At 38.6% G+C, this 25,500-nt stretch overlaps 1 protein-coding gene across 2 annotated transcripts in view; it reads left to right on the top strand.

Annotated features, from left to right (window-relative positions):
* The first annotated feature begins 7,866 nt into the window (after window positions 1–7,866).
* Window positions 7,867–25,500, top strand: part of akna (AT-hook transcription factor) — a 28,664-nt gene continuing 11,030 nt past the window's right edge. The window contains exons 1-16 of one of the 2 annotated variants that reach the window (XM_041810683.1): window positions 7,867–7,915; window positions 8,300–8,388; window positions 13,971–14,543; window positions 15,534–16,314; window positions 16,782–17,085; window positions 18,256–18,330; window positions 22,198–22,354; window positions 22,534–22,634; window positions 22,728–22,787; window positions 22,877–22,995; window positions 23,093–23,264; window positions 23,762–23,883; window positions 24,045–24,209; window positions 24,372–24,612; window positions 24,929–25,035; window positions 25,148–25,401. In XM_041810683.1, the coding sequence (XP_041666617.1) occupies window positions 14,210–14,543; window positions 15,534–16,314; window positions 16,782–17,085; window positions 18,256–18,330; window positions 22,198–22,354; window positions 22,534–22,634; window positions 22,728–22,787; window positions 22,877–22,995; window positions 23,093–23,264; window positions 23,762–23,883; window positions 24,045–24,209; window positions 24,372–24,612; window positions 24,929–25,035; window positions 25,148–25,401 (2,992 nt within the window). In that variant the 5' untranslated portion in view covers window positions 7,867–7,915; window positions 8,300–8,388; window positions 13,971–14,209. Of the gene's footprint in view, window positions 7,916–7,944; window positions 8,389–13,970; window positions 14,544–15,533; window positions 16,315–16,781; window positions 17,086–18,255; window positions 18,331–22,197; window positions 22,355–22,533; window positions 22,635–22,727; window positions 22,788–22,876; window positions 22,996–23,092; window positions 23,265–23,761; window positions 23,884–24,044; window positions 24,210–24,371; window positions 24,613–24,928; window positions 25,036–25,147; window positions 25,402–25,500 lie in introns of those variants that run through there. The other variant, XM_041810685.1, reaches the window with a different exon arrangement.

Below are 25,500 nucleotides of genomic sequence, written 5' to 3' on the forward strand. Positions count from 1 at the left end.
TGACCAACATGTAGAAAGGCAGTGATACAGATTTTTTTAAGATGTCTCAGGAAATTCATATAAGGAGGATAAAACTGACTCTCTCCAACATTAATAAAGCCTTTACAGGGCCCTGTAAGTTAACTCAGTGATTCTCCATAAACAGTGTAAGGTGTGGTTTAAAACATTTACTATACATTTACTGGTACAATGATTTAGCTTGGCTACTGATACCAAGTTTAGAAAAGAAATACCCTGTTTGAGTGTTACAAGTATTATTCTATATTGTCAAATCCCATGCCTGAAACAAAAGCAACCATGTGAACAGATTTCCTTCACTGCTTTCTGGCTTATAGTCGGGCTGAATTTTTAGTAATTTGGAAAATAGGTATGTTTATATGATAAAATTAAAAAATATGAAAAATAAATTACTAATTTGGTTAGGGATACAGTGGGATGTCACCTACATGGGGAAAGATGCAGTTCTTTTCACTTTAACAATACCTATAGATGGATCCACACTAGGCTCTTACCTATCCCCTCCTCAAATCAACTTTGAGGCTAGCTAAAATAACGTAATCTTTGAGGTCATTAACACCTTGTTTATTTTCCAGTATCCCAACTTTTGTTCAGGTTTTGGCTTTGCTGTATAGAGTCCTAAATGAAACTAGGGCTGCATGCTGGGGTGTGTTGCAACCGCTCCTGTAAAGCCACCATACAGTATTCTGCACAGCAGAGAGAAAGGTGAGATCCTCCCAGGACTTAACCTTACAAAGAAGATGGATTTGCCCATTTCTCACTGGCGAACCCATCTTGCAAAGCTCCCATCTGAACAGTTTGGGCCCTGTAAGAAAGTGACAGGGCCAATCAGGAATAAAGGCAGTACTTTTCGGTGCGGCAGAGTCGTGATGTAAGCAAGCAGCGATAAGAGACTGGTCCAATAATGGCGGAAGAGATTTGCAGTCTGTGGGTGAAACAAATCCATCTGGCGTGTCAGGTCACATAGGACTGTTATTTAATCAAAAATAATGAGTGTTGCATTTTATATATGGGGTAGTCCTGACTGTCAGCAGTAGGTGGCAGTATGACAAAACAAGATGCCAAGCTGTGATCTGGGCAGGATGGATATTTTTCTCATATAAAATTGATGAAAGATTTGACATTTATTTTAGAGGTGTTACTGACTTTTTGCAGTAAGTGGCACTAAAGTAAAGCCATAAAATAAACATCCAAGGGTGTAGAGGGGCAGACTTTGATCATACATGTAAAATATGAATGAAATTAGATGTGGCATATGAGAGTTATGGCAGCTTCCTGTCAAATTGTTGGGATATCGAAATGCTCCCCAGCAAAACATCCCTTGAAGTAGCATGTATGTGTTGTGGACAAATATTGAGGCCATTCTTACAAAAACTGAGCTTGATAGATTCAGTACAGTAAAAGAAATTAAGAATAGCCTGAGTGTGTTGCTTTCTTTTGCCAGTAGAGGGTGCGATTTGTCTACCAAACCTAAGGGAAGGGAAATTTGTGTTTGGTAGATTTTTTATTTGTCACAGCAATGCTTCTTGGCAACAATTCTTATACTTTTGGAAAGCCTGTTTATTTCCCTTTTCAGTGGTGCCACATTTGTAAGGAACGTGTATTTGTGGGATGAGCAGCAGAGCTGAGTATGCGGGTTATGCTCACAAAAAATGTGCCATATCTTCTCTGCCAATTCCAAACAGCTTATTCTACCATAGATCTTTTTTGGTTGACTGGTTGATTGAAGTCTGAACAAACAAGGCATAATGGTAATTTTACGGTTGATTCATTTAACAAACAGGAGCCTCAGTAGCGTGTGGAAGAACTATACATGACCACGACAGCCTGGCATCTCCTCCTCATGCTGGTCATCAGCCTGGTCACACACTGCTGTGGAATGGCAACCCATTCTTCGACCGGCATTTTTTCGCAAGTCAGCCAGTGTGGTTGTGTTGGTCACTCTGGCACGAACAGCACACCCAAGTTGAACCCATAACTGTTCAATGGAGTTAAGGTCAGGACTGCTGGCAGGCCATTCCATCTGCTCCACTCCCAAATTCTGGAGGTAGTCTCTGATAAACTCTCTGCATTGCCAGGGAAGATTTGGCATATTTTTTTATGGGTACAACCCACATACTCAGCTCTGCTGATTGCCCAGATGGATGTGAGACATGTCTTGTGGAATGGTTAAGTGAAACAGTCTATCTGGTGTGCCAGGTAAATCCCATGAAGGAAAATAATCCTTTTCCTACACTGAGTGCTGCAAATGCATCGATTTTCAACTCAGACACTGTCTCTTAAAAGCTGTCACATCCCACACAGAGACATTACTAGTAACTGACAGAGGAGAAAAGATTGATAAACTACCAGAATATAGTTGGATTGTTGTCTATATAAGACTGGATGAAAGATCCCACTCAGTGGCCCACTCATGCCATTCCTGGTTGAATCGCCTGGTAAGCACTAAAGCAAATTCTAGTAAAAAAAAAACAATCTAAAATGAACATAATGTTTAAGTCAGCCTACATGTAATTAAGTGACCAGCAGACACAGTGGTCTCCTACTTGACTCTGTGGCTTAAATATAAGAATTAAATCTGAAAGATTTGGGTTTTAAAGTGACTTTGCAGTGCAGAAGGCCACCCAGAGAAATCACTGAGATTCACCTGCTCAATCCCTCCAACAGCTACACAACTTCATCGATGCCAAAGTTCCCCTAAGACAATGAACCCCTCCCTGCTGCTGGCTGCTCAGGTGAAATGTAGATAAAGTGAAGCACGTCTTGCAAAAATCAAATGTGAAACCAGATGAGTAAAGCTCTAAAGGAAAGGAAACAGCCATTACTCTGTAACATTTATCTATGAAGACATACATGACCCATGCTCTAACTGCAGTGGCCTCCCTCCTCTTCCACGAGTTAACTCCATAATGACCCCTCCTTGTAGGCACACGTCGATGGCGGCCCGGCCTTCCCTCTCTGACCTGATACCAAAGGTCCATCCAGGAGGGAGGGATGATGGAGGAAAGCCATGGAAGCTGCTGACGGGCTCATTAATCAGATGCCGAGACAGAGAGGTGCTGGCCTTGCGTCTGACATGAAACACGACAGCTCAGACGTTAACATGTTGCTCACGGTGTAGCTTAGTGTCTTGCACCCAGCCACCCCCAAACCGATGCTTTCCCCGTAAAGGTCAGACCCAGCAGCACCTGTTGACTCTATTTATGATGTTTGATTTGTTTCACTGAGTGTGCCTCCTGCTTGATTAGCTGCACAAGTTCATTTTGTTGGTGTTCATTTCCCCACACTGAGATCTTCTTCAGCACTTTTTGCTTTTATTCAGTCGGTCAGTCCATCTGTCTTTTTGCCTGCTTCCTGCACATTTTAACAAGCAGTGTTGTACAATGACATGCTATTTATACAGAAAGTGTGTTTAATTTTTCAATAAAGATTACTGCACAAAAATAAAAAGTTGTCTGCTTTTATTCTGAAAGTATGATACTTATAAAGCATCTATCTCTAAAAAAAAACTATGAGAGTGGCACTCTTCAAATTCAGCTATCCAAAAAGAAGAAAGAAAAGAAAAAAAACATTCATTGCCTTCCAAGTGCCTCCCAGTTCATCCCAAAGGTACTCAATGGTGTTGAGGTCAGGGTTCTGTGCAGGCTAGTCAAGTTCTTCTACACAGAACTCATCAAGCCATGTCTTTATAGTCCTTGCTTTGTGCACTGGGTCACAGTCAAGTTGAAGTAGAAAAGGGCCTTCCCCAATCTGTGCCATATAGTTGGAAGCGTTGCATTGTATGCTAAGACATAAAGATTGGCTTTCTCTGGGGATAAGGGGCCTACCCAAATCCTGAAAAACAGCCCCTTACCATTATGCCTTCTCCACCAAACTTCTTAGTTGCACAGTGCAGTCAGACAAGTAATGTTCACCGGCATCCATCAAACCCAGACTCGCTCATCTAACTGCCAGAGGAAGGGAAATAAAAAAGGACTCTATTGTTCTATTGGGAAAGTTGAATTCCAGCATAAAAAATCAATCAGAGAAATGCCTGCGATAACACAGATTTGGCATCTCAGGACTGGATTATGCCCTCCACTCGTCACACATCCAGTTATTTTACACTACTTCCTGTTTGGACTGAGATCTAACACTCTGCGTGCATTTAAATGCTGTAAACCCATGAGCAGCTTTGCCATGGAGATGTGCAAGATCTGCAAATTCCCAAGCCTTACATCTGCAACAGCTGTACTCTCAAAGCAAAGGTGACGCTCTTTGTGGCTCAGAGCAGATAAGATACAAAGCTTTGAAAAAATAATCCACTTGCAGTAGACAGGTGTGTTTGAACATGCAAAGTGTAATTTCCAAAATTAGACTTCAGTCTCTGGAGTTGTATTATTTAAAAATGTTAATCTAATTTCATAAAACTGTCTTCTGTTGTTGGTTTGATCGACTATGAAGAGTCTTTTGCACTGTTTTTGGAATAAGTGAGCTATTCTTTTTTCCTATTGGTCATATTTGAGTTAAATACAGACCAAATCACAACAAGTTAAGTTCCTCTGCACCACAGTCCACACATGATAGCCATTTTTTAACATATTAAATGAGGGGAGGAATGTCCTCCATCATCATTTTTTCCCCAGCTTTATTATGTGTTCTGCTCTGGCACTCTTTAATGCAATTACGAACATCCAAAGCAGTTTTCAGTCAAATAAAACAGTAATGAAGCACCATCCTCAGAAGACGGCGCCCAGGGATCAACACGCAATGCAGCATGATATGACTTCATGTTTTTTTTCTTGACAGCAGCAGTGAAGGTTCTCAACCTGAGACAGACTTTAAGCAAAACAGCTTTATGTGAATATGTACATTATATATAGATGATATTTAGAAAAGATAGCTCAGACCAGTTCCATCTTTGTGGCATCAGTTCAATGATTTTCTTTTCGTAGCAGCATGATTCAGAGCTCAGAGCAAAGGTCCATAAGGAAAAGCTCTTCACAATCTGGTGTGAACCTTGAGTGGCCCGCTCGGAGTCTCAACTTCAGCTCAGTTTAACACTTTCTGAATTTACTGGAGCTACAACTTCTACTCCAACAGAGAAAGGAATAATCCTTTAACCTTAACTGTAGCTCACCTTTCTTAAACGTTTGTAGCTTAATGACAGAAATCCCAGCACTCAGTTCTAACATCTTATGCTGTACTGCATTCTTGATGCATTCTTTTCTGTCTTCTATTTGTAAACTTCTCTCGTCCTTTTAAAGAGTATTTTTGTTTAGGCTACAATTCTGTTATTTCAGGTTTTAAATTGTCCCCCACTGACATAGGAAAGACAAAACCAGAGTCACCAGTTATCTAGAAAATAGTTACTTTTGACTTTAACAACACATTTTTGCATTATTCTGTTGAAAAGTACAGCTTTCATTTAGTAAATGGAAAAGACTTAACTGAAGCATCAATCCATGTTTTAAAATTCATATTCAATTTCACATGAGAGGTGCCAGAGCACTCTCTGATATCAGTGGTGGACTCAGAGGGGGGCAGGGGGGATAATGACCCTCCCTGGCACTCTAATGAAAAATAAAGCCACAAAAATGCCTTCTAGGATGCCACTAACTATACACTAAAGTGTCCTCTAGGCTGTCGTATCAGTTGACAAAATGTGATAAAGTGCCTTTTACAGTGCCTTCTCAGTGGACAATTAGAGGATTTGTATTAGAGTGCCCTCTTGGGTGCCCTCCCAGTGAGTAAAATTTTGCAAAGTGTCATCTAGGAGCCATTTTCATTGGGACCTGAATGTTTGTCCAGCAAAAAAAAAAAAAAAAACTAGTCAAAAAGTCTGTGAGGTACTTTAAACATGTTTGATGTGCTGTTTCTTTGTTCTGTAACACCTGAGGTCCTTACTGCACTATATTTCACTTCAATAAATCTGATAGTTGAAAAACACTGAAATTTGAGTTGCAAGATCTCATTAAGTAGTTGAGGGTAGGTCCTGAGGCAAGACCAGTTGGAAGCCACTGCTCTAGGTTGTGTTCCAAGATGACAAAAACTGATAAAGTGCCCTCTAGGATGACACAATTTGACAAAATGCTTTCCCTCCCAGTGGCCCCTCCACTTGACCAAATTTGATAACATACCCTCTTTATTTCCCTTACAGAAGACAAAACTAAAAAACACATCCAGTAATACAATAGTACAATGGGTACCAGAGTGCCATCAGCTACAGGGTATAACTTTTTTTGCTCTCATCCTCACTTATGCATCTTGTGAAATAAATAGCTAATTCCTGCTATGCTTTATTACAGAGGTGTAATGGATATAATCTCTATAAAACATTAAAACTCTAGGTTTCTAACTATTTTACTATTAATGTATGACAGCTGTTTGTTTGCTGGTGCCCTCTTTATCATTTTCACCCCTGCCCCTCAAACTTCCTCGGTCCACCACTGTCCAGTGTGGCTGCTTTATTTCCCCATAGCTCAATAAAAAATGACAAAGTTTTGTACATCTCTTAATTATGATGACTGATCAACAGTGTTTAATTATGTTTGTAGTGTTGTGCATTGGAAATCCCTTCAAATCAGTGGTTCTCAACTGGTCGAGCCTCAGGACCAACTATCCACTCTTCAATGAGAAACTGCAACCTCAATTATAGATATTTTTCAACCAGTCAGATTTATTTAATGAAGAACACACTTAAGACATCAAAAGGTACAAGCCATGTAGCAGATGAAACACAGAGGATAACAAGCATATTTTTAATGTTTGGACTTTCTGGCACATTATTTGTTTCCTAACACATTCAGGACCCACTTAAAAGGGCTCCATGACCCACTTTCGGGTCCCAACCCACCAGTTGAGAACCACTGCTTTTAATCAAGCTGTAATTATTAATATTGGTCTCAAAGCTACTGTTCACACTTATTTATTCATTGAAAATGCCTGTTCAGTATGAAGTTTCAGTTGTTTTTATAACATTATTAATCTTATATAATTTGGTTATTAACTTTTGTCAGATACATTAGACCCTGAAAAACTTGATGCTTGTGCAAAATTACTAAAATCCATATATAATTAAAATATGGATTGGCTGCAACTCTGACTTTTTATTCTGCTAAAAGCAGCAAACATTATGGCCTCCTGGCAACAAGATAATTCAGTACCCCAGGCAGTGATCTGTGAGCCATACAGACCATGTTTTGGGCCATTGCCAGTGACCATTAAAGTCTGCCTGTGATACATTGATGCAGAAAGTCCTAAGATAAGGGAGCCATGACTGATTTGAGGTAAACAATCAACTCTCCTAAGCCTACTTCAACTACTTCTCCCCATTATACATCTTTTGAATGTCTTCACTTCCTTTTTTAAACCAAAGCAGGATAAAAAAAAAAAAAAATATATATATATATATATATAAGAAGAAAACGTGCCTATGAAAATTATTGGCACTTTTATGATGCATTAATTGAGATGAAAATGGATTAAATGTCCATCTTTCTTGCTGTTGAATGATGTGAATAGTAAGTATATGGCGCCCTCCTATGGCTACATTTTGCACTGCAATCCTCTATTGCAAAACTCTCAACCAAATCCCGCCCCTGATCAGCCTCGTAACCAATCAAAACACCGTCTTTGACTTTAAGCTGTATGAGTGAATATGTGCATTTGTTTACCCCAAACATTGCCTGTCAGGAGATGCTACCGCAACAAACTCTACAATTTGGATGATTTTGTTTGAAAAACTCTGTAAAACCTGGGTGAAGCTTCAGAAAAACATGTATAATACTATAAATTTGGTAGTTGGTTGGTTTTAAAGAAACAAATAATGCCTTAAAAACAAAAATCAGGACTATAATACTCCAATTCAGTTTGTCTCTGCTGCCAGCTAAAATCAGTGCCACACGCCGCCAGACTGGTAATTAGCCTCATAAATATAAGAAAACCCACATTTTTTATGTAAAATTAACTTAGTAAATACCTCCGTCATTTAGATTAAGGTTCTGTGTGACTGAAAGTCGTTATAATGACGATTATTTACGGGTTTTTTAATGCCTGAATTGGAAGTGTAAACGTTAACCAACTTAGAAACTGGCACTAACTGTTAGCTAGCTTTACGTTTTAGTTATCAACCGTTACTACGCACTTAATAATTCATCAGATATGTCGTTGGCTTTTGTCGGTAGTCGAGTAAATCTGACTGTAACTTCGTAAAGAAACCTCTGTAGCCTGTTAACGGCTTATGGGGTTTGTTGTGGTCTGAATGCCATGGTGACAAAGGGGTGGGTCTTTTCTCTTTAAGTTTTGTGGTTTTCAAGGCAACCGACCCGAGTGAAATCTCTGAAAATCCTGCCTGCTTAACCGACCAGTGATGCATCCTCTTCAAATAAGGTAGGTTTAAATGCAAAAAAAAAAAAAAAAACCTCTGATGTAAAGTTGTTTTCTCTTCATAACTTTTTCTGTTTTGATTTGTTTGTATTGTCTATATCTGTACTCTCTGTGTTTCTCATCCCACCTGACTGACTGGTTGGACTTGAATAACATTTGCTGGTACTTGGATGTTGTTGAACGAGTCTGCTTGGGTTTTCCTGAGTTGCAAAAACTGAAAAATGCTGTTATAAAGTATTGGGACTTGTCTTAAAATGTTAATTGTAAGTTGTGGTGTCTTGCCTTTTTATCCTTGTAACTGAACAGAAAGAGTCTGGTCGATGTATGTATGTATGAGTGAGGGGATGCAATATTGTTCACATGGTTTATACTAAGGCTGGGCAAGTTCCTAGTTAGAATCGTACATTTTCCAAGGAGTTACAGGGTAACAGTGTGATTTATGTTGACTCAGCATAATTTAATGTTACAGGATAAGGAGAGACAGAGCTGCAACAAAAGAGTTATGGAGGGTCATGAGGGACAATGACCTTAAGTGAATTCATTTTTTTAGGTACACCCAAACGTAGCAGGAGTTAGCAGTGACTGTTTTATAAAGCATTGGTCTATTTGTATTTTTGGCCACTAGTTAGTATTTGAAATGTCAAGTCTAAATATAGACTGACTTTATTTGTTACTTATTATCTATGCAACGTTATCATTTGATATCGTTCCTTTTCACTGACAAGAAGTTGATTTTCATGTCTTTTTCATGTACATGTTGACGTTGTGCTCCTAGCTGTTATTATAGGTGCTTGTGTTATATTTGGCATTTGATCCATGCAGATTTTGTTAAACTTGACTTTGTTTGTGTTCTTTCTGCATTTCCTTTCAGCTAAAAGAGGTACAATGTTTGGTCTATGCTGCCCAGCCCTAGTTCAGTGTGAGAACTGTTGTTTCCTCACATGGCTAAGACATGGCACATGGGCAAGTGCTAGGGATGGGAATCAAGAACCGGTTCTAATTGGTTCAATCCATTGACATAATTTACTTTTAATCTTAATGATTTTCTTATCAATGTTGTACTTCACAGGCCTTGAAAAACACTGTCATGCAAGAGGCAGTCGTTACGAAAAAGAGAAGTAGAGGAAGCAAACATGGCAGTCACGAAACCAGGCTAAAGCAGTCGAAAGTGGCTCCATTTCTAAAAAAAACGACATGAGCAGCACAATGTGCAACATCTGTTGAACAGGGATTTGATTCTACCACATATTATTAATGTATACTTTTCCAATTGTAGGTTCTCCGTAATGAAATTTGGATGTGGTTTCTCTAGTTATGTGTGAAATTGATAAAAACTATACATTTTTTTTGCATTATAAAATCAAACTTCATCTCCCTCGTTGATTGCTACAAACAACCACTGACAGGCAGTGAGCTCTGAGTGATCAATAATAGTCAGTGCTACTTTATGTTGCTTACAATTAAAAATTTGTTCTCTAATCTTAAAAGATTAAGCATTTTGTTACATTCATGCATTCTGCCAGCTTATATTGGCAATATGTACCTGAGGAAATTTTCTATCTGATGTTAACAATAGGTAGCTTTTTGAGCTGTCATCTGCAGATGCCATTATCATAACGATTAAATCTTCAGGATGCAGAATGTAATCTACAAAGAAGCTTGTTTTATCTGACTGATCATCTGAAGATATTTCAGTTGATATAAAAAGACGAAAACAGCAATTCTTTACATGACCAGAGGATGTACTCAATAATTAAAGTTAGTTGATTATTAATATATTTTCTTTCTTAAGTAACAGATTTGCAGACCAGTCATCTCAGCACTGGGATATTAGTCACAAAACACTTTTAATCACTCGCTCTTCTAACCTGATCATTTTACAAAATTAGTTGCAATGTAAAGTTAGGGCTGATACCATCATTGTTCATCACCTCTGCTGGTGTAACACTCTTACTATGCCAACACTTTCTCTGGTATTCAACCATGACAACAGATCAGAGTTTGTCAAACATTTGGCCTCTTCAGTCCAGAAAAAAATACTTGATTCAGCAGATATGTCTATCAGATGTCACTATAGAATTGATTAGACTTAACATATAAATATTGGCCACTGCACTAATATCTATTCATACCACATTATTTGCAGATGTCTGATGTTTTTCAACAGGGCCGATGTCTTCCAATACCAGTGTTGAACTGATGCATGTTCCTGAATTCACAGAGCCCCCTGTCCTTCCTAAGAAGATTAGCTGTCATATCTGAGTCACCCGCCCGTCCTTAACTGCTCACTGTAACTTTGGTAGCCTCTGTGTCAGCTCCTGCTGCACTCCGGTTCACTTTAATCAAAATTCAGACGGTGTGTTGCCCTGTGAAAATTCACATAGTGTCCCTCCTGGCCTGGTTGACTGGTTCTGTGACAGTTTTGGGAACGACAGTATAACTTGGCAGAAATTTCCCTTCTTCATTCATCTGTTTGTCACCTTTCCCTAGCTCATGCTATCATGCTTTTTTTCTTTCCTGTTTTTTTCCCATGTCTTTTTCCTTTATCCACAGCCCATCTGTCTATCTAGGATGCAGGGTTAGCTAGCCTGACAGTCAGGTGATTACAGCCATGCTGTCTGTGTATCTGAGGAGCTTAGCTAGCCTCCTGTCTTCAATGTATTCTCTGATCATCATTGTCTGTTTACAATCGCTTGAAGCCCCCTCCAAGGGCTTTAGGGCAGCTTAATTCCCCCAATCTGGCAGCTCAGATAAGTCTGTAGTTCCCCTGGTAATGAACAGGGAGTTTGAGCAGAGTAACAGGTGAGTTTGTTCTTTGCTTTATTCATAGCATAAAGCAGCTCAGAAAACCAGCAGGGAAATCTGGGAAGATTTTCAATTTGAAGCTTGATATTACCAGAAGTGTGCTATCCTCTGCTTTTTTTTCTAAAATAGTTATTGTAGGTCGTTGTTAGTGCTCAGAACAAAAATAAATAATCTGCCAAAAGTGATATTATTGTTAAGAAGATGGCAGAGAAAACGTACTTAGTATTTAAGTGCTTTATTGTTTATAACTTGTGATAACCTTTGCACTGATTTTTCTCTCATAGTCTTCTGGTTGTGGTTCTGTATTTGGTTTCCTCAAAAGTTGTGAGTGAGAAAAGGGTGCAGGAAATAACTAAGTAACATCATAATCATAATGTGAATTTGATTTCTTTCCTAAGAAAGTTTTATTTTTAGTCTCTCAGTTGTTTATGTGATGGGCTGTGCTCTCATTCCTTGTGGTCTGCTTTAAATGCATGTTGAGTTTGCTGTGCAGGCCAGCATGCAGACTCTCTGCTGATGTGTGTCTGAAAGGCTCATAGAGAGAGCACGATGTGGGTTCATCAGTGCTACGCACTAAGCCTTGTGTTTGTTTCTTACTCAAAACAAGTGTCTCTGGATAAACACAAATATGTCAGGCTTTCTGAGCAAAATACCCTGTCCTGGCGTGAGTAAATGTGTTAGGTTCTCCTGTTGGATAAAAGACACTGTAAGAAGCTCATAATCTTCTTCTATTAATCTGGGTTGACTTAAATGCAAAAATGCATGGAGACCACTTTTCTTAATGAGAATCTCAGCACTGCTGTACAAAATGTATTTAAATGATAGCTTTGTGTGCTGATTTAAACAAAGTTGACAAGTGTCCCTGAAAATGGTTCTTGTTAAAATCTTTGTTTTGTGTCATGATGACATGCAGTTTATTCAGCTGCATGCACTCTAAGTGCTAGCTTAAGCACATGTAGAGCACCACAGCTGACCAGAAAGCTGCATCACAAGTGACTGACTGTGTTACATAATGTGTGATATTAAAGAATACAGTAATTTGTTCAACAAAGTAGTTTTCTGAATACATTTGCATACTCATAGCGGTGCAAAATGGTCGCCGTCACTGTTTTTTTTTTTTTTTTTTTTTTTTTTTCCACATTATTTAGGACATCATATGCCCCTCTAAAGAAGTTTTAGTATCAAAACACCAGATTGGTTTGGCTCTGAACTCATTCACTGAAGCTAAAATTTAGAGTTTGTATAGAAATGGGTCAAGGGTCCAACCCTATACTCTATAACATTTAACAGAATGTTTCTAGTTGTTATGGGGTGTTTGCATCCTTCTAATGATGGATAAAGTTTATTTTTTGCATTGGAACAGAGGGTAGACCTTGGCAGTATAGCTCTCTAACACATTATGTTGAGACTTGTCAGACATGCTGAAAGCTTAGCTTTTGTTCATGTTGTGTTGTTACCATAGTGAGCGCTGCAGGTCTCAGCAAACACTTGGGAACTAGATGTGATATTGTGAACTAGCAGTCTAATCCCAGCACAATTACATGCTTTGAGAAGTGGTGTGACCTACCAAAACATTTTTTGCAGGAGACAAAAACACAATGTTTATTTGCTGGGTAGACATAATATGTCTCTGGACTGACTTAAGAATTATTTGGTAGTAGTTTCAGAATTGCCACATAAAAAAAAATCTCTTCACAAAATAAAAGCCTTGCACTCATTTACAAATGACACAGACAGTTGGACACAGCAGCAAAGACACTAAAAGTAAATCACATGACTGCAGAGAACTAAAAATTAATCCGTCACACAAAAGCTTTAAACAAATTAAAACCTCTCACTTCCTGTTGGTTTCTTGTTTGTGCTTTGCAAAGTCTTTCAGTAATCTAAAATGAATAATTTAGGCCTTAATTCACAGAAATTAAAATATTGTCGCTACATTGGATGGATAGCACATGAATCCATTTAAATAAAAAAATAAAGTGTTTAATTGTCCTTGCTTCGAGCTAAGTCGATAAACTGACAGATGACAGAGATATTTCACAGTTTGATGCCTTTGCATGGTAGTGACTTTTGTTTGACGTGATTGTGTTTCTCATGATAGCATTTAATTTTTGTTTTTGGCTCTAAGGACATTACACAGCAGCTACTCCCCCTGTTGGGGAATAATAAACACAATATTTATGAGTGCTACAGTGTGCACCATTATAATAATGTTAAGGTGTTATTTTCCCTATAGAACAGCTTAGCTGCTGGTCTGCAGTCATTTTTGACTTTCAGATAGTTCAAAAGTTATTTTAAAGGTTGTGATTATACTCATAGGAATCACAATCACAGACAGTATGCATATTTGCAGGAACAACTTTTTGTATGGTGCAGGGCTGCAACAAAATTCATTGTTTGTAAAGCAGGTCTTTTCCTTTGATTACTTAATGATTAAATCATCTGCTGTATTAATTCTGAATGATTTTCAGTGCCAGAGTTTGTGTATTATCTTATTCAATTTTGTTTAAGTTTTAAGTGGATATTTAGCTGTCCCTGCTACCAACAAATACTCACATTAAAAAATAGAAATAGTCATAAATATGTGATTTTTGTTGAGCACAATCTCCTTAACAGAGGGAATTTAGGATTTTACTCTGGAAGTGTGAACAATAAAGTACACAACCTTATGCCTATCATTCAGATCTTCTTTTTATGGACTGTCCCTGGAGTTATTTATGTGGCATTTCTAAGGTAAAAAGAAACTAAAGAGCTGATATTACTTTGTGTTTTATTTACAGCTTCTGTAAAGGTCCCCTCTTCATCAAGACTGCTGATTGGCTGAGAGGAAGTCCTGAGCTGAGCCTGATTCCAGCTTACTGACATGACCTGTGATCACTAAACTTCTGTAGCCATGGTTTTTAAAATGGGCATCACTGCAGAGCCAGACCAACAGGAAGAGATGCAGAAGGTTCTTGTCCCTGGCTGAGACAGCATCTAAGGTCAGAGCTGAGACCTGGAGGAGGCAACAACTGTTAGAATGGAGACCAGAAAAAACACCACAGCAGGGGTTCTTTTCTGGACCCCTGCCCCTGCCCGGACCTCAACCCCCAGCTCTGTGATATCTGAGGAAGAGTTGGAGGGTGAAGAGGAAGAACAAGCACAGAGAGATGATGATGACTTTGCCAGCCAGATGGATGACAACGGCATCATTGGTCTGTCTGAAGCACTGGAGGACATGGAGCTGAGGAGAACTTTTGTTGATATGGACATTAATTGTAATGCTAACCTTGGACCTGGACCCCTCAAACCAGAGGAGGAAGACCCCAGTGAGGATGACGGGGAGTTGAGTGGCAACCGGAGAGATCTGTCCTGTGAGTTTTGATCATATGCTATTGTATCTCATTTACTAGACAATAGTCTTGACTGAAGTCCAACCCAAACTCCAAAAAGGTTGGGGTGCTGTCTAAAATTAAAACGGAATGCAGTGATTTACAAATCTTATACACCCATGCTTTATTCACAATAGAACATAACATATCAGATGTGGAAAGTGAGTCATTTTACCATTCATGGAAAATATTAGCACATTTTGAATTTGATGGCAACACATCTGAAAAAGCAGGGACGGGGCCATTCTTGCTGTTTAACTGTCCACTGTTTTCTTTGCTGGGTTCGTCATTTTATGATGCACCAAATGTTTTCTATTGTTAAAAGGTCTGGACTGCAGGCAGGGCAGCTCCGGACTCTTCTACTGTGAAGTCATACTGTTGTGATGGATGCGGTATGTGGTTTAGTATTGTCTTGCTGAAATATGCAAGGCCTTCCCTGAAAGAAACATTGTCCTGATAGGAGCATACAGTATGGTTGCTCTCAACCTTCTATGTACTTTTCAGCACTGAGAGTGCCTTTCCAGATGTGTAAGCTGCCCATGCTAGAGAAACTAATGTAACCCCATAACATCAGAGATGCAGGCTATTGAACTGTGGGCTGATAAAAAGCTGGATGGTCCCGCCCCATTTTAGTCCACAGGACATGGCAACCCTGGTTTCCAAAAGGAATTTAAATTTTGATGAAAATAACCACAGAACAGTTTTCCATTTGACTGAATCCATTAGATTTGGCCCAGAAAAGACAGTGCATCAACTTTTTGAGAATTGGTGTTTTACTTACTATCAATAGTCTTAATCCTTAGCAGTGAGTTTAAATGAAATATAATGCTAGTTTAACAAATTTAAACTCTAAACTATGAATTAGATATTTATAATTATGTTGTGAAAGTCTTGTTTTCTTGTTTTATCAGATTATAGATGTTAAGAGTCCTGTGTTATTTTTAAACCTGTTTCTTTTATTTCTTTCTGTAGGTCATGACTTCATGGATACACAGACAGTTTATGACCAGATGTTGCAAAGGAAAGACAAGCAGGGGATGGAGTTTCTTCATCCAAGTGATAAATACTTGGACATGTCAGAGGAGGAGAGCAGTAGCAAGAAAGCTGGGAACAAAAGTGACAGAAAAAGAAATAAAAATGAAACTGGAACCAAGAATAGCTCAACTGAGAGCCATACTTCTAAAAGAGAGACTGTGAAGATCAGCTCCACACAATCTTGTAGTGATCACTTGACAGATTTGGAAACCTGTGGAGTCTCAAATCATCACTGCCCAGTACCCCAGCCTGCCTCATCTGCTACCCTACCAGTTTCCCCCCATGTTCTTCACTTCACTGCTGAAAAAATCACTGCTGCAGGTATTGAAGCTGAAACTTTGCCTGACATGAGCTCCATAGAAAGTTGTCATGAATCACCCAGGAGCCACACAAGCCTCAAGTTCAGTCCCCAGTGCCCCGAGATAAAGCTAAAGGCATCTTTTGAGCCAACAGCCATGTTACCTGAAGTTGCTGTGTTGGATGGACACAACAAAGGAACTGATGAACCTTCAAAGGGATTGAAAAAGCTAGATAAACATCATAAACAGCCTAAACCTTCTCCAAGAAAGACAACAAAGCTTTCTCCTGAAGCTACATACTGTAGGACTCGTGGCCTCGGCTCAGACAGGGCAGACTCTGTAAGGCAGACCACAAATTCTAACAGAGAGTTGAGGGCATCTAGAACCAGGAGTGGTGCAGCGAAAGTGGATGAATCCAGGTGAGTCAGGTTCCATTGCCTGTTTTATCATAACTTGCGTCAAAATATTCAAGTTATGATATAACGATATAAGCTGGGAGCTACAGTCCTTGTCTAAGACTCAGTCTCAAGGTTTACTTTTGCAATCTGTTCCCTAAGTCTGTCTTGAGATAGGCAAAAGGAGATTAAGATATGCTGGAAGAGATGTCATGTCTTGAGGAGCTGGTCTCTTTAAACCTTTTTAAAGATAGATTGAAGACATTGGAGGAAGATGTGCCAGTTTGAAGATATTTTGACTGATGACTTTTTGCTATGAAGCCAGAATTTAGCTGAGCTGTGATTGTAATTGCTCTGTTTTTTAAGTCTTTTTTAAATGTGCTGCTGGCTGTCTTGCCAGGGCCCTTAATAGCATTGCATCCTTAATCTAAATTCCTGGTTAAATACATTTTAATTAAAAAAAACTATGACAAATTTTCTCATTCTTTCAGAAAAGAGCCTCTGAGTTACCGGATGCCTGACTTCTCCAAGGTGGAGCCCAGGGTCCGTTTCCCTAAGAGTGGTTACACTCCCCCCAAGAGCAGACGATCTTTCAAGAGGGAGTCCCTATCACCTGAGCCCCTTGTAGTGTTTAAATCCCCTGCTGAGATTGTCAAAGAAGTCTTTCTTAACACCAGTGATGGATCTCCTGAGATGTCTGGCTCTCACCAAACACCAAACAGTGCCCCAATATCCATTGTGCCTCAGGGTTTCAGATCTCCACAGCAGGCCACCACGATGATGGAAGAACTGCAGGTACTGCTGAAGACTGAAAGGACACGGACTCTAAGCAGACTACATAAAAAAGATATGTTTTTGTCACAAACTAATTATTTACATTTTTTAAAGCAGTGGTTCTCAACTGGTCAGGCATCAGGACCCACCATCCTGTTCTTATGAGAAATTAGGACCCAATCTCTGAAAGATTTTCAACCACCAAATCAGAAATATTAGTTTGGACCTTAGATGAGAGAAAATAAATACAATACAATACAATACAATACAAGAACTTTATTCATCCCCGAAGGGAAATTCACTCGTCTGGGCTTCTCATCTGTTTACTGTTTAAATGATAATCAAGGAGAAAGGACAAAAAAATGTGTGGAATGTGGAAATTTTGTACATTCTTAAAGGAATTATCGTATCTTGGGAAAGCCATCTTTGTTATCCTGAGAAAAGGAGTTAGATACATTGAAATCTTGAGAGAATAACAATATTTATTTGTTATGATAGAGGAATGTCAGTAGCAAAATAAAATGTATGGCTGTATGCCCACTTAGGGCTTCCATACATCTAGACTTTCTCAGGGATTTTTTTTCCCCAGGCTTACCTACATGACCCCCTGGAAAAGTTATCTTGTTGTCTAGTATTGATTTGAGACTCTTCCTGCACTAAAAATCTTTTCCTTTTTGTGTGACTTTTTTGTAATTGACTTAAAATATTACAGCCTGACCTTCATTATTAAAGTTTTACTACATTTCTGATGTTTCCAGCTGGACACAAATCTAATCCTGTCTCTGAAAGTCAGCCACAGTGTTTACGACTTGACTATCTTTGCAAACAGTACAAGTGTTTGTTCCAAAAAAGTTTGAAGGACATAGCTATAAAAATATCACTGCAGACTGTAGCTTACAGATTTACTTTATTGGAACTGAAGGACTTAACTGATGAAAAACAGCCCCTGGTTGCACACATTTATTTATGTACTCTGTTTTTCTGTGGTTGAATTGTGACCTAATAATGCGCCACATTTTCTGCCCTCCTATTCATTGCTTTACTGATTACTTTACTCTTTCCAACAACTTTTCTCCAGTCTCTGAATTTTGTTTGTTTTTCATATTTAATTCACCCCTCATATTTTTCTCTCCGCTCTTATTTTCCTCTTCTATTTCCTTCCTTTAACTTTCTTATTTCCTCTCTCTGCAGGAGCACTACAAAAGACTGCTGACTAAGCACGCTGAGGCAGAGCGCACCATTGATCGTCTGCGTCTGGAAGCCAAGGTAGTTAATCCAGAAATAAGGCTGTAATTTATCACTGTGTGATGTTGTGCAGTGGAGCACACCAAAGCAGCACATACAGTATGCCATACAGATTTATTTGCTCTTAGTTTTAGGTCAGTGAAACACTTTAAAGTTTTAGGAAAGCTTAAAGATGATAACCTGACATAAACTATTTCTAATACCCATGGCACGGCAGAACCTTTGAAAATACTCAGAGGGTAATTGTACGAGTGTTCTGTCTGTCACATTTATTACAGGCCAATCAGAGATATAAAACACAGACTTAGTAGGCAAGTAAACTACATAGCACAAGCTTGACAGGTAGCCACTGATACTCTTTCAATTCTATTGCTGTATCCGCACGAATCTCTTCATCGGCTGTTGACAGGTTTGCAGTCACTTTAACTAAACCACTACCTACCACCTCTTACTCCTTGAATGATGCTGACTGGTCTGGTCTTTTTTTGACTGATAACGAGCATGTTAGCTTTAAGATTTGCCAGATGAATCTGCCTGATGACATAAATGGGATTTGGGATTTGGCCATTTTTTGGCCAATGGGATTTGGCCATTTCCCTTTTTTCCAAGGTTATTAAGATGATAGATAATTTATTTTATCATACAGTTGCATCACAAAAATTGAATGTTGCAGGATTTTAGTATTTAGGATCTGAAAATTAGAATTTGCCATAAGACCAATTAAAATGATGCATTAATTACTGCATCAGTTTGACATAGCATGGAGGCAGCAAAAGCATAAAGTGCTCTTAAATCTAAAAGGATGGTTGCATTGACTTGATAAAGAAGACAATCACAATGTGATATTTTAGTTTGGTTTTTTTTTCTTCTTTTTAATAAATTAGCAAAAAATTATAAAATTCAGTTTTTACTTTGTCATGATGGGGTACAAAGTGTAGATAAATGAGAATAAAATGAATTTAAGCCACTGTAGCATCAGGCTGCAACATAAAAAACTAAAGAAAGTGAAGAGGGTGTCAGTACATTCTGAATGCACTGTATGTTGGTGGTAAATCTCAGCCATATGTATAAATAAGTTTGTGGAGTTTTAGGCAGGACTAATGGATATAAATCAGCTGAATTTTATGGTATGTTTTATGGACTAAGGTTTTAGGGCTGAAATACATTCACATATCTGTGTTGATGTTACGTTCAGCTAAAATTAATCAGAAATATTGGCATATCACATATTGGCAAAAGTCCATCCCCAAAACTGATGACTATATTTTTGTTGAAATTAAACTGAAGGCTGTGCAATAAGAAAATGAACAGAACAATTTTGAAATAAATTTATTTTTTGATTCTCATGTGCAAATGAGAAACAAATGAAAACACCTTTAAATATTGAAATAATAAAGCAACTCTGACCATTTTTTTTCCAATCATGATTATCTGAAATATTTAAAAGAAGTATTACTCTTAAATTGTATTCCTGCAGGACAGACCTACAGACAGAAACAGACCAGGTCCAGACAGAGGAGTGAGTAAGAGAGCTGAATTAGAAATCTCAGAGAAGAGGGACAACAGATAAATGAAGGAGTTTTGAAGAGTTTTAAAGTAGCTCCATTAAAGAATTATGAGGCCCATTTTCTGTTCAAACTGCAGTCCCAATCACACAATCAGCACCAATTAAAATCAGCTTACCGAGCCCCTCACCTCCCCTCCATCTCCTGTAGGACTCACTGAACCACCATCTGTCTCTCCTCCCTCTTTAGAACTGAGTCACACTGGCATGCTGAGAGGAGGGGCTTTACAGAGAAATAAATAGGTGATTTGTGTTACAAAGAGAATTCTTGTTTGATGCAAGAAATGGAAGATAGATGTTTTTATGAAAACAAAATAATGGTAAATATTTCAAAGAGAATACTCCCTTGAATAGAAAACTTAAGAATCTGCTTCACCAATCTTTGATCATCTCTTTCTGAAAAACATTTTTTAAGCTACATTTCTTATATGCTTCTTATGGTGGTTTATCTTACATTCATTCATTTAGAGACTTGATAGTTTGTAGTCTTATTGATGAGATTTTAAGTGCCATGGCTCTCAACTGTAAAATAAATGTCTACCCATCTGAAGAAGGCAAGTAAAAAAAATTGGTGACTAAAACAAAAGCAGCACACAGTTAGAGGCACTGTTTGGCTCATAATCCTTTTGTGTTCTTTCCTATGTATGTGTGTCTGTGCTATTGTGTTTTAAAGGCACTGCTGAGGTCATTTTAAGGTCATTGTGATTTACTGCTTAGACAGCCCTTGTGGGAGGGGCCTCCTTTATTCTGGGTGTCATTTGTTGTACATGTATGCTACAATAAGTGGAGGTGTACCCAATAATGTCCACCTGCTTCTTTTCTTCTTACAGGCTTGATGAACCCTCCATATGAAAACATGTTGGCCTTATTGGATTAACATTGCAGTCTTTAATATGCCCTTTCCTTATGAGTGTTGTCCTTTATTTCAGTGGTTCTGAGCAGAAATATGACCACATTTATTATTTTAACCCCTTTTGTTGTGAAAGCTAGTAATTTTGATTTTTTTCTAGAGACCTTGACTTATTTATCTCATTATCTTGGGCAATGAAGCTGGTTATCCCATGATCATTTCTTGGTTTCTTCATATCTCCAGATAAAAATGAAAAAATGTACATGTTATAATGGGACATGCAGTGAAATATAATGCATGCATGCTTCCCCAGGGCTTCTGTAAGGATGTGTCCTGCCTCTCTGTTCAATTTGAGTAATGTATAAAGTTTATTATTATTGATATTTATCATCCCTAACTAGAATCCACTGCACAACAGTGGTGGCCTATAAGTTAATTTGTTTTCAAAATGTAGAAATCTAGTGTGTTTCTGTCTACATCATACATATGAAAGACTAATGTTAATCCAGTAAAGTCAGCAACTTAATCTCCTGGTTTACTTGAGAGTAAAGAATAGACATAGGAAATTGTGAACATTCAGCTTTCGACCACTAGATGGAAGTGCTGGCCTCCTGTATGTTTTGGAATTTCCTGTGAATGTTTAAAGGAATTCTGCATATAGACATATTGTATATAACACCTTGACCTTGATTTCTACACTGAAAAAAAGACAAAATTAGATTTGCATATCGGCTGACATGGTTGTGTAATGCTTTCTGAGTAGTGATGCTGCATGACTGCATTGTTTTATATATCCTATAGACTGTACTTACTTACCTAAATCTGTATGACAGTAATTCCTTCTTTATGGTCCTTTTCACTCAAACTGTGCACCAATTAAAAATGAAAAAAAAAAAAGCTTTAAGAAAGACACTCCACGGATGGAAGAAAAATATGGTTATATAACATCACTACCCAGAATGCCCAACAATGGCACCCTACATTTAGTTTTGAAGTGTACGTATCTAGTGTGTGTATTTGAATAACAACAAATGAAAGACATTAATGTTTATGTAGTATGTAGAGTCCTAATAAGCAGGGTTCCTTTTAAGAAAATTAATTTATAACGGACCCTGTTTAACAGATTTGTTACCATATTAAACAACACAGTATTTAGACTGATAAAAATAGCAGGTGCTATAAAAATATAAGCATATTATATAAATGAAATGTTCTCAATGCCAGTAGACAGTGTACACTACAGATACCTGTAATTGTTGGTTAAAAAATGTTACCCAGTAGTATGACCAGTGCACAAAATTTGATGTTTCAAACTGAGAGTGTGGTAGTCCCTGATTTGAACTTTCTGTGCAAAGAAAATTATATGCTATCATATCATCAGATTTGTACGTTTAGAATTTGTAGCTCTGATGCTTAAACAAATGACAACAAAACATACTGATCATTAATTATGCATTCCCTGTCTGTCTTTAAGGTGAACCTTTACTCTGACCCTCCAAAGCCTGGTCACCTGGTGCAGTCAGGACTGAACCGGGAGGCCTCAAAGGTCATGATTCTGGATTTTCCTCAGGCTCAAAGAGCAGACATCAACTTAGTGTCTCTTCATTCAAATGGAGCCAGCTGTCATCAGAGTAAGTTTATCCTGCTGAATATTAACAATTTACTGTCTCATTTCATATGTTAATTCTGCATTCTCAATGTATTGCTCTGAACAAGAAATCTCTCAAAATCCTCATGTCAGCAGCTGTTAACACATTGTTTATATCATTTATATGATGTGTGTATAAGTCCTTTTTCCTTTGCACTGCAGGAAGTCCACCAGCTTGTCCCTCCACATGCAGCCCAGGTCCTCAGTTTGGACAGCAGCTGGCTAACATTCTCTACGGCCAGGCAGACAAATTTCTTCAGCAGGTACATGACATATTGAAACTCTTGAAAATAATTAAATTATTTGATGTACACTGATCAGATAAGTTGCAAATGATTTTGTTTAATGGTCTTCAGCTGCAGATATTTGATGATCTCCTTAAGAACAACCAACTCAAACATGATGAACGGATGAAGGTGGGATTCAAGTTCAGTGTGGATGTGGCAAAAATAATATGCACGCTGATGTCCTCATATCTGAACCAAATGGCGATTTTCTCCTTCAGGGTGTCTTGCAGCTTGCTAAGGGGCTTGACTTTTTAGAAAGAGGCTACCTGTCAGCAAGAGATGAGCACAAAGTCATGCTGCAGCAAGGAGCAGAAATGGGACCCTTTGACCCTGATCGGTAATGGTTTTTAATTGATCTAAGTTTTTTAATCAGTTTTTATGTACTCATGTCTTATTCTTGTCTGTATTACTGTGCATGTAAATCTGTGTATCAGGGAGCTGGAGGGGTTTGTCTTTCAGTGTGGGCTCAGCATGGAAGAGATAAAGGAGCAGGTGGAACAGATGCAGGAGGAGGAGCCTGTGTGTGAGACATCACCCACTCTGCAACCTGATCTCACATCTTCATCTGTCTCCTCTGATGGAGGAGAAGCCCTCACTCAGCCAGAGGTGACTATATCAGTAGAGACTAGTTCTGGTTATTGGGTTCCACGGTTGAACTAAAGTGACAAAATCAGTGGCGTCATGCCCAAGTGTTAATGTCAAGAGAAAATTTCACAGATTAAACATCTTTATCAAGTAGGGCTAAACCATATCAGAAGAAAGTGAGATAGTGATATCTTTTCTTTCAATGAATTATAATTCAGTATGAAAAATACAGGAAGTTATTTCAAATAAACACAGTGAGCTTCTATATGCTGAAATGTGGGATTTTGAATTTTAAATCTACATTAAGCTTAATGCTGGACTGTGTGGTAAAAAATATAATCTACAGTGCTATATTTCTGACATTTCAACAAGGAATAAAGAGCCGTTTAACTATCATCTTTTATGCAGTTAATCAGACTTAATCTGACTGTTCCTAGCTCATTGAGGCAACACTACTACTACTACTATTACTTTAAAAAAAACTCAAGAGAATGATCTAATTTTCTTAACTTAACCAGAGTCCAGCTGAACCTTCACTAGCTCATCTTGTACAGCCATCAGTGTCGGAGAGGAGCGCAGCCAATAAAGAAGACTACCTCAGACCTCTAGAAGAGCAAGCATTTGCCAAACCAGTGGATCAGTGAGTGCTAATGTTTTTATTTTAAATTGTTTAACTGATGGTGTTTGCTGTGCAAGTGATGAATACTCTGACCCAAACAGTGTTTTTGTTTTTACTCAAAGTCAGAAGCACTCTAGTTTTATTTATTGTGGACCCTGAATGTTTTTCCATCTTTTGATCAGCTGCCAAAGCTTCAAGGAGTTACCAAAACTTATAGCGCAAGACCATAAAGATGGCGCTTCTCTTTTTGCCACTGGGACAACCAATCTGGAGCCCATAATGAAGGAAAAGGGGACACAGAATCAAGAGATGGGAAACTTGGAAGTCAAGAAAAGTCTTCCACAGAGGTAGATCTCTTGTGAAGCGCACAAAATGTGGTTTAAAATGAAAATATGTACAATTTTATTAACATAAGATGTGATGAACAAAAACTAACACAAGCACTGGTATGTTAAGTCCAAGCCAATTTACAAAGCTTTGCTTTTCTTTCTGCACATCTGTGTTGATAGGCAGTCAATCCATCAGGAGTCATCCCCTATATGCAGCACCAAACAGCTGAGGTCCAGTCTTCCTTCAGTGAGAGATTCCAGTCAGTCATTTAGTCCCCCTGTTCCTCCTCCTCCCGGCAGCAGAAAAAGTATAGAAATGGGGAGGTCCCACAGCAGCAGTTTAAGCAGTCTGGGAGAGATCGCTGCACCAGAGAGGAGGATCACAAAACTCCAAACTGGGATCAGCAGAGTGCTTTCTCAGGTCAGCTTGTGCTCCCATTTAAAAATTAATAGTACACTGATGTAAATCCAAATAGTCTGTGATACAGTGCTTAGCATTTTTTCATGTGCAGACTTATGACGACACTGTAGATCTTTTCCTAAAAATTACTAGACATTTATAACAAATTCATAAAGACTACAGCTATTTTATCCATTCCTGCATCAGCTATTATTAATTTTTATTTACTCAGTTATGATTCTCTTCCTAGTTTCTTTCAGCTGATAGATGAAGACATATTAAAATAGTAAATGTTAACCTGTATAATGTCATGGTTTTATTTTGCTGTGTTGACCAGGACGGGATTATCTCTCCAGAGATGGACAGTGGGTTTGTTGGTTCTGAGAGCAGCCGTCTGACGCCTGCAGCAGGTCCCAGTCCTCTCCACCAGAGGGCGTCAGAGAGGTAAGTCAGTCTAAAACTGCCTCAGTGCCTCTGCATAATTTTCTGCTCCATAAAGTTAACCTTATGTGCCAGCATCTCTCTTCCCTGATTCTGATTTTGTATGGTGCTTTAGTGTTTCAGTGCATCAGGAGGGGAACTCAGAAAAGCCTCACACAGGCCCACTCACAGCACCACCTCCTGCCTCTTCACAGCTGCATCGTCAAACAGCTGTGGAGAGCAGTAGAGGCTCCCAGCTAAACCACGACCGGCAGAGAAGAGGCAAACAGAGGCAGAGGAGACGAATGATCTCCTGCTCGCCACAGCGCCAGATCTTCCTGTCAGAACAGAGCAGTGGGACCAGTGAGTTTGCACTGGAGAGTGAAAGCTGTAAGTCTTCAAATTTAATCAAGTCATTTTGACAAAGTTGTCTCCTATTTATGACTGAATTATTTTAAGTCCATGGTTACAATGTGAGGCAAGTCTAAC

The sequence above is a fragment of the Cheilinus undulatus genome, linkage group 17 (genome assembly GCF_018320785.1).
Source record: "Cheilinus undulatus linkage group 17, ASM1832078v1, whole genome shotgun sequence".
Taxonomy (NCBI): domain Eukaryota; kingdom Metazoa; phylum Chordata; class Actinopteri; order Labriformes; family Labridae; genus Cheilinus; species Cheilinus undulatus.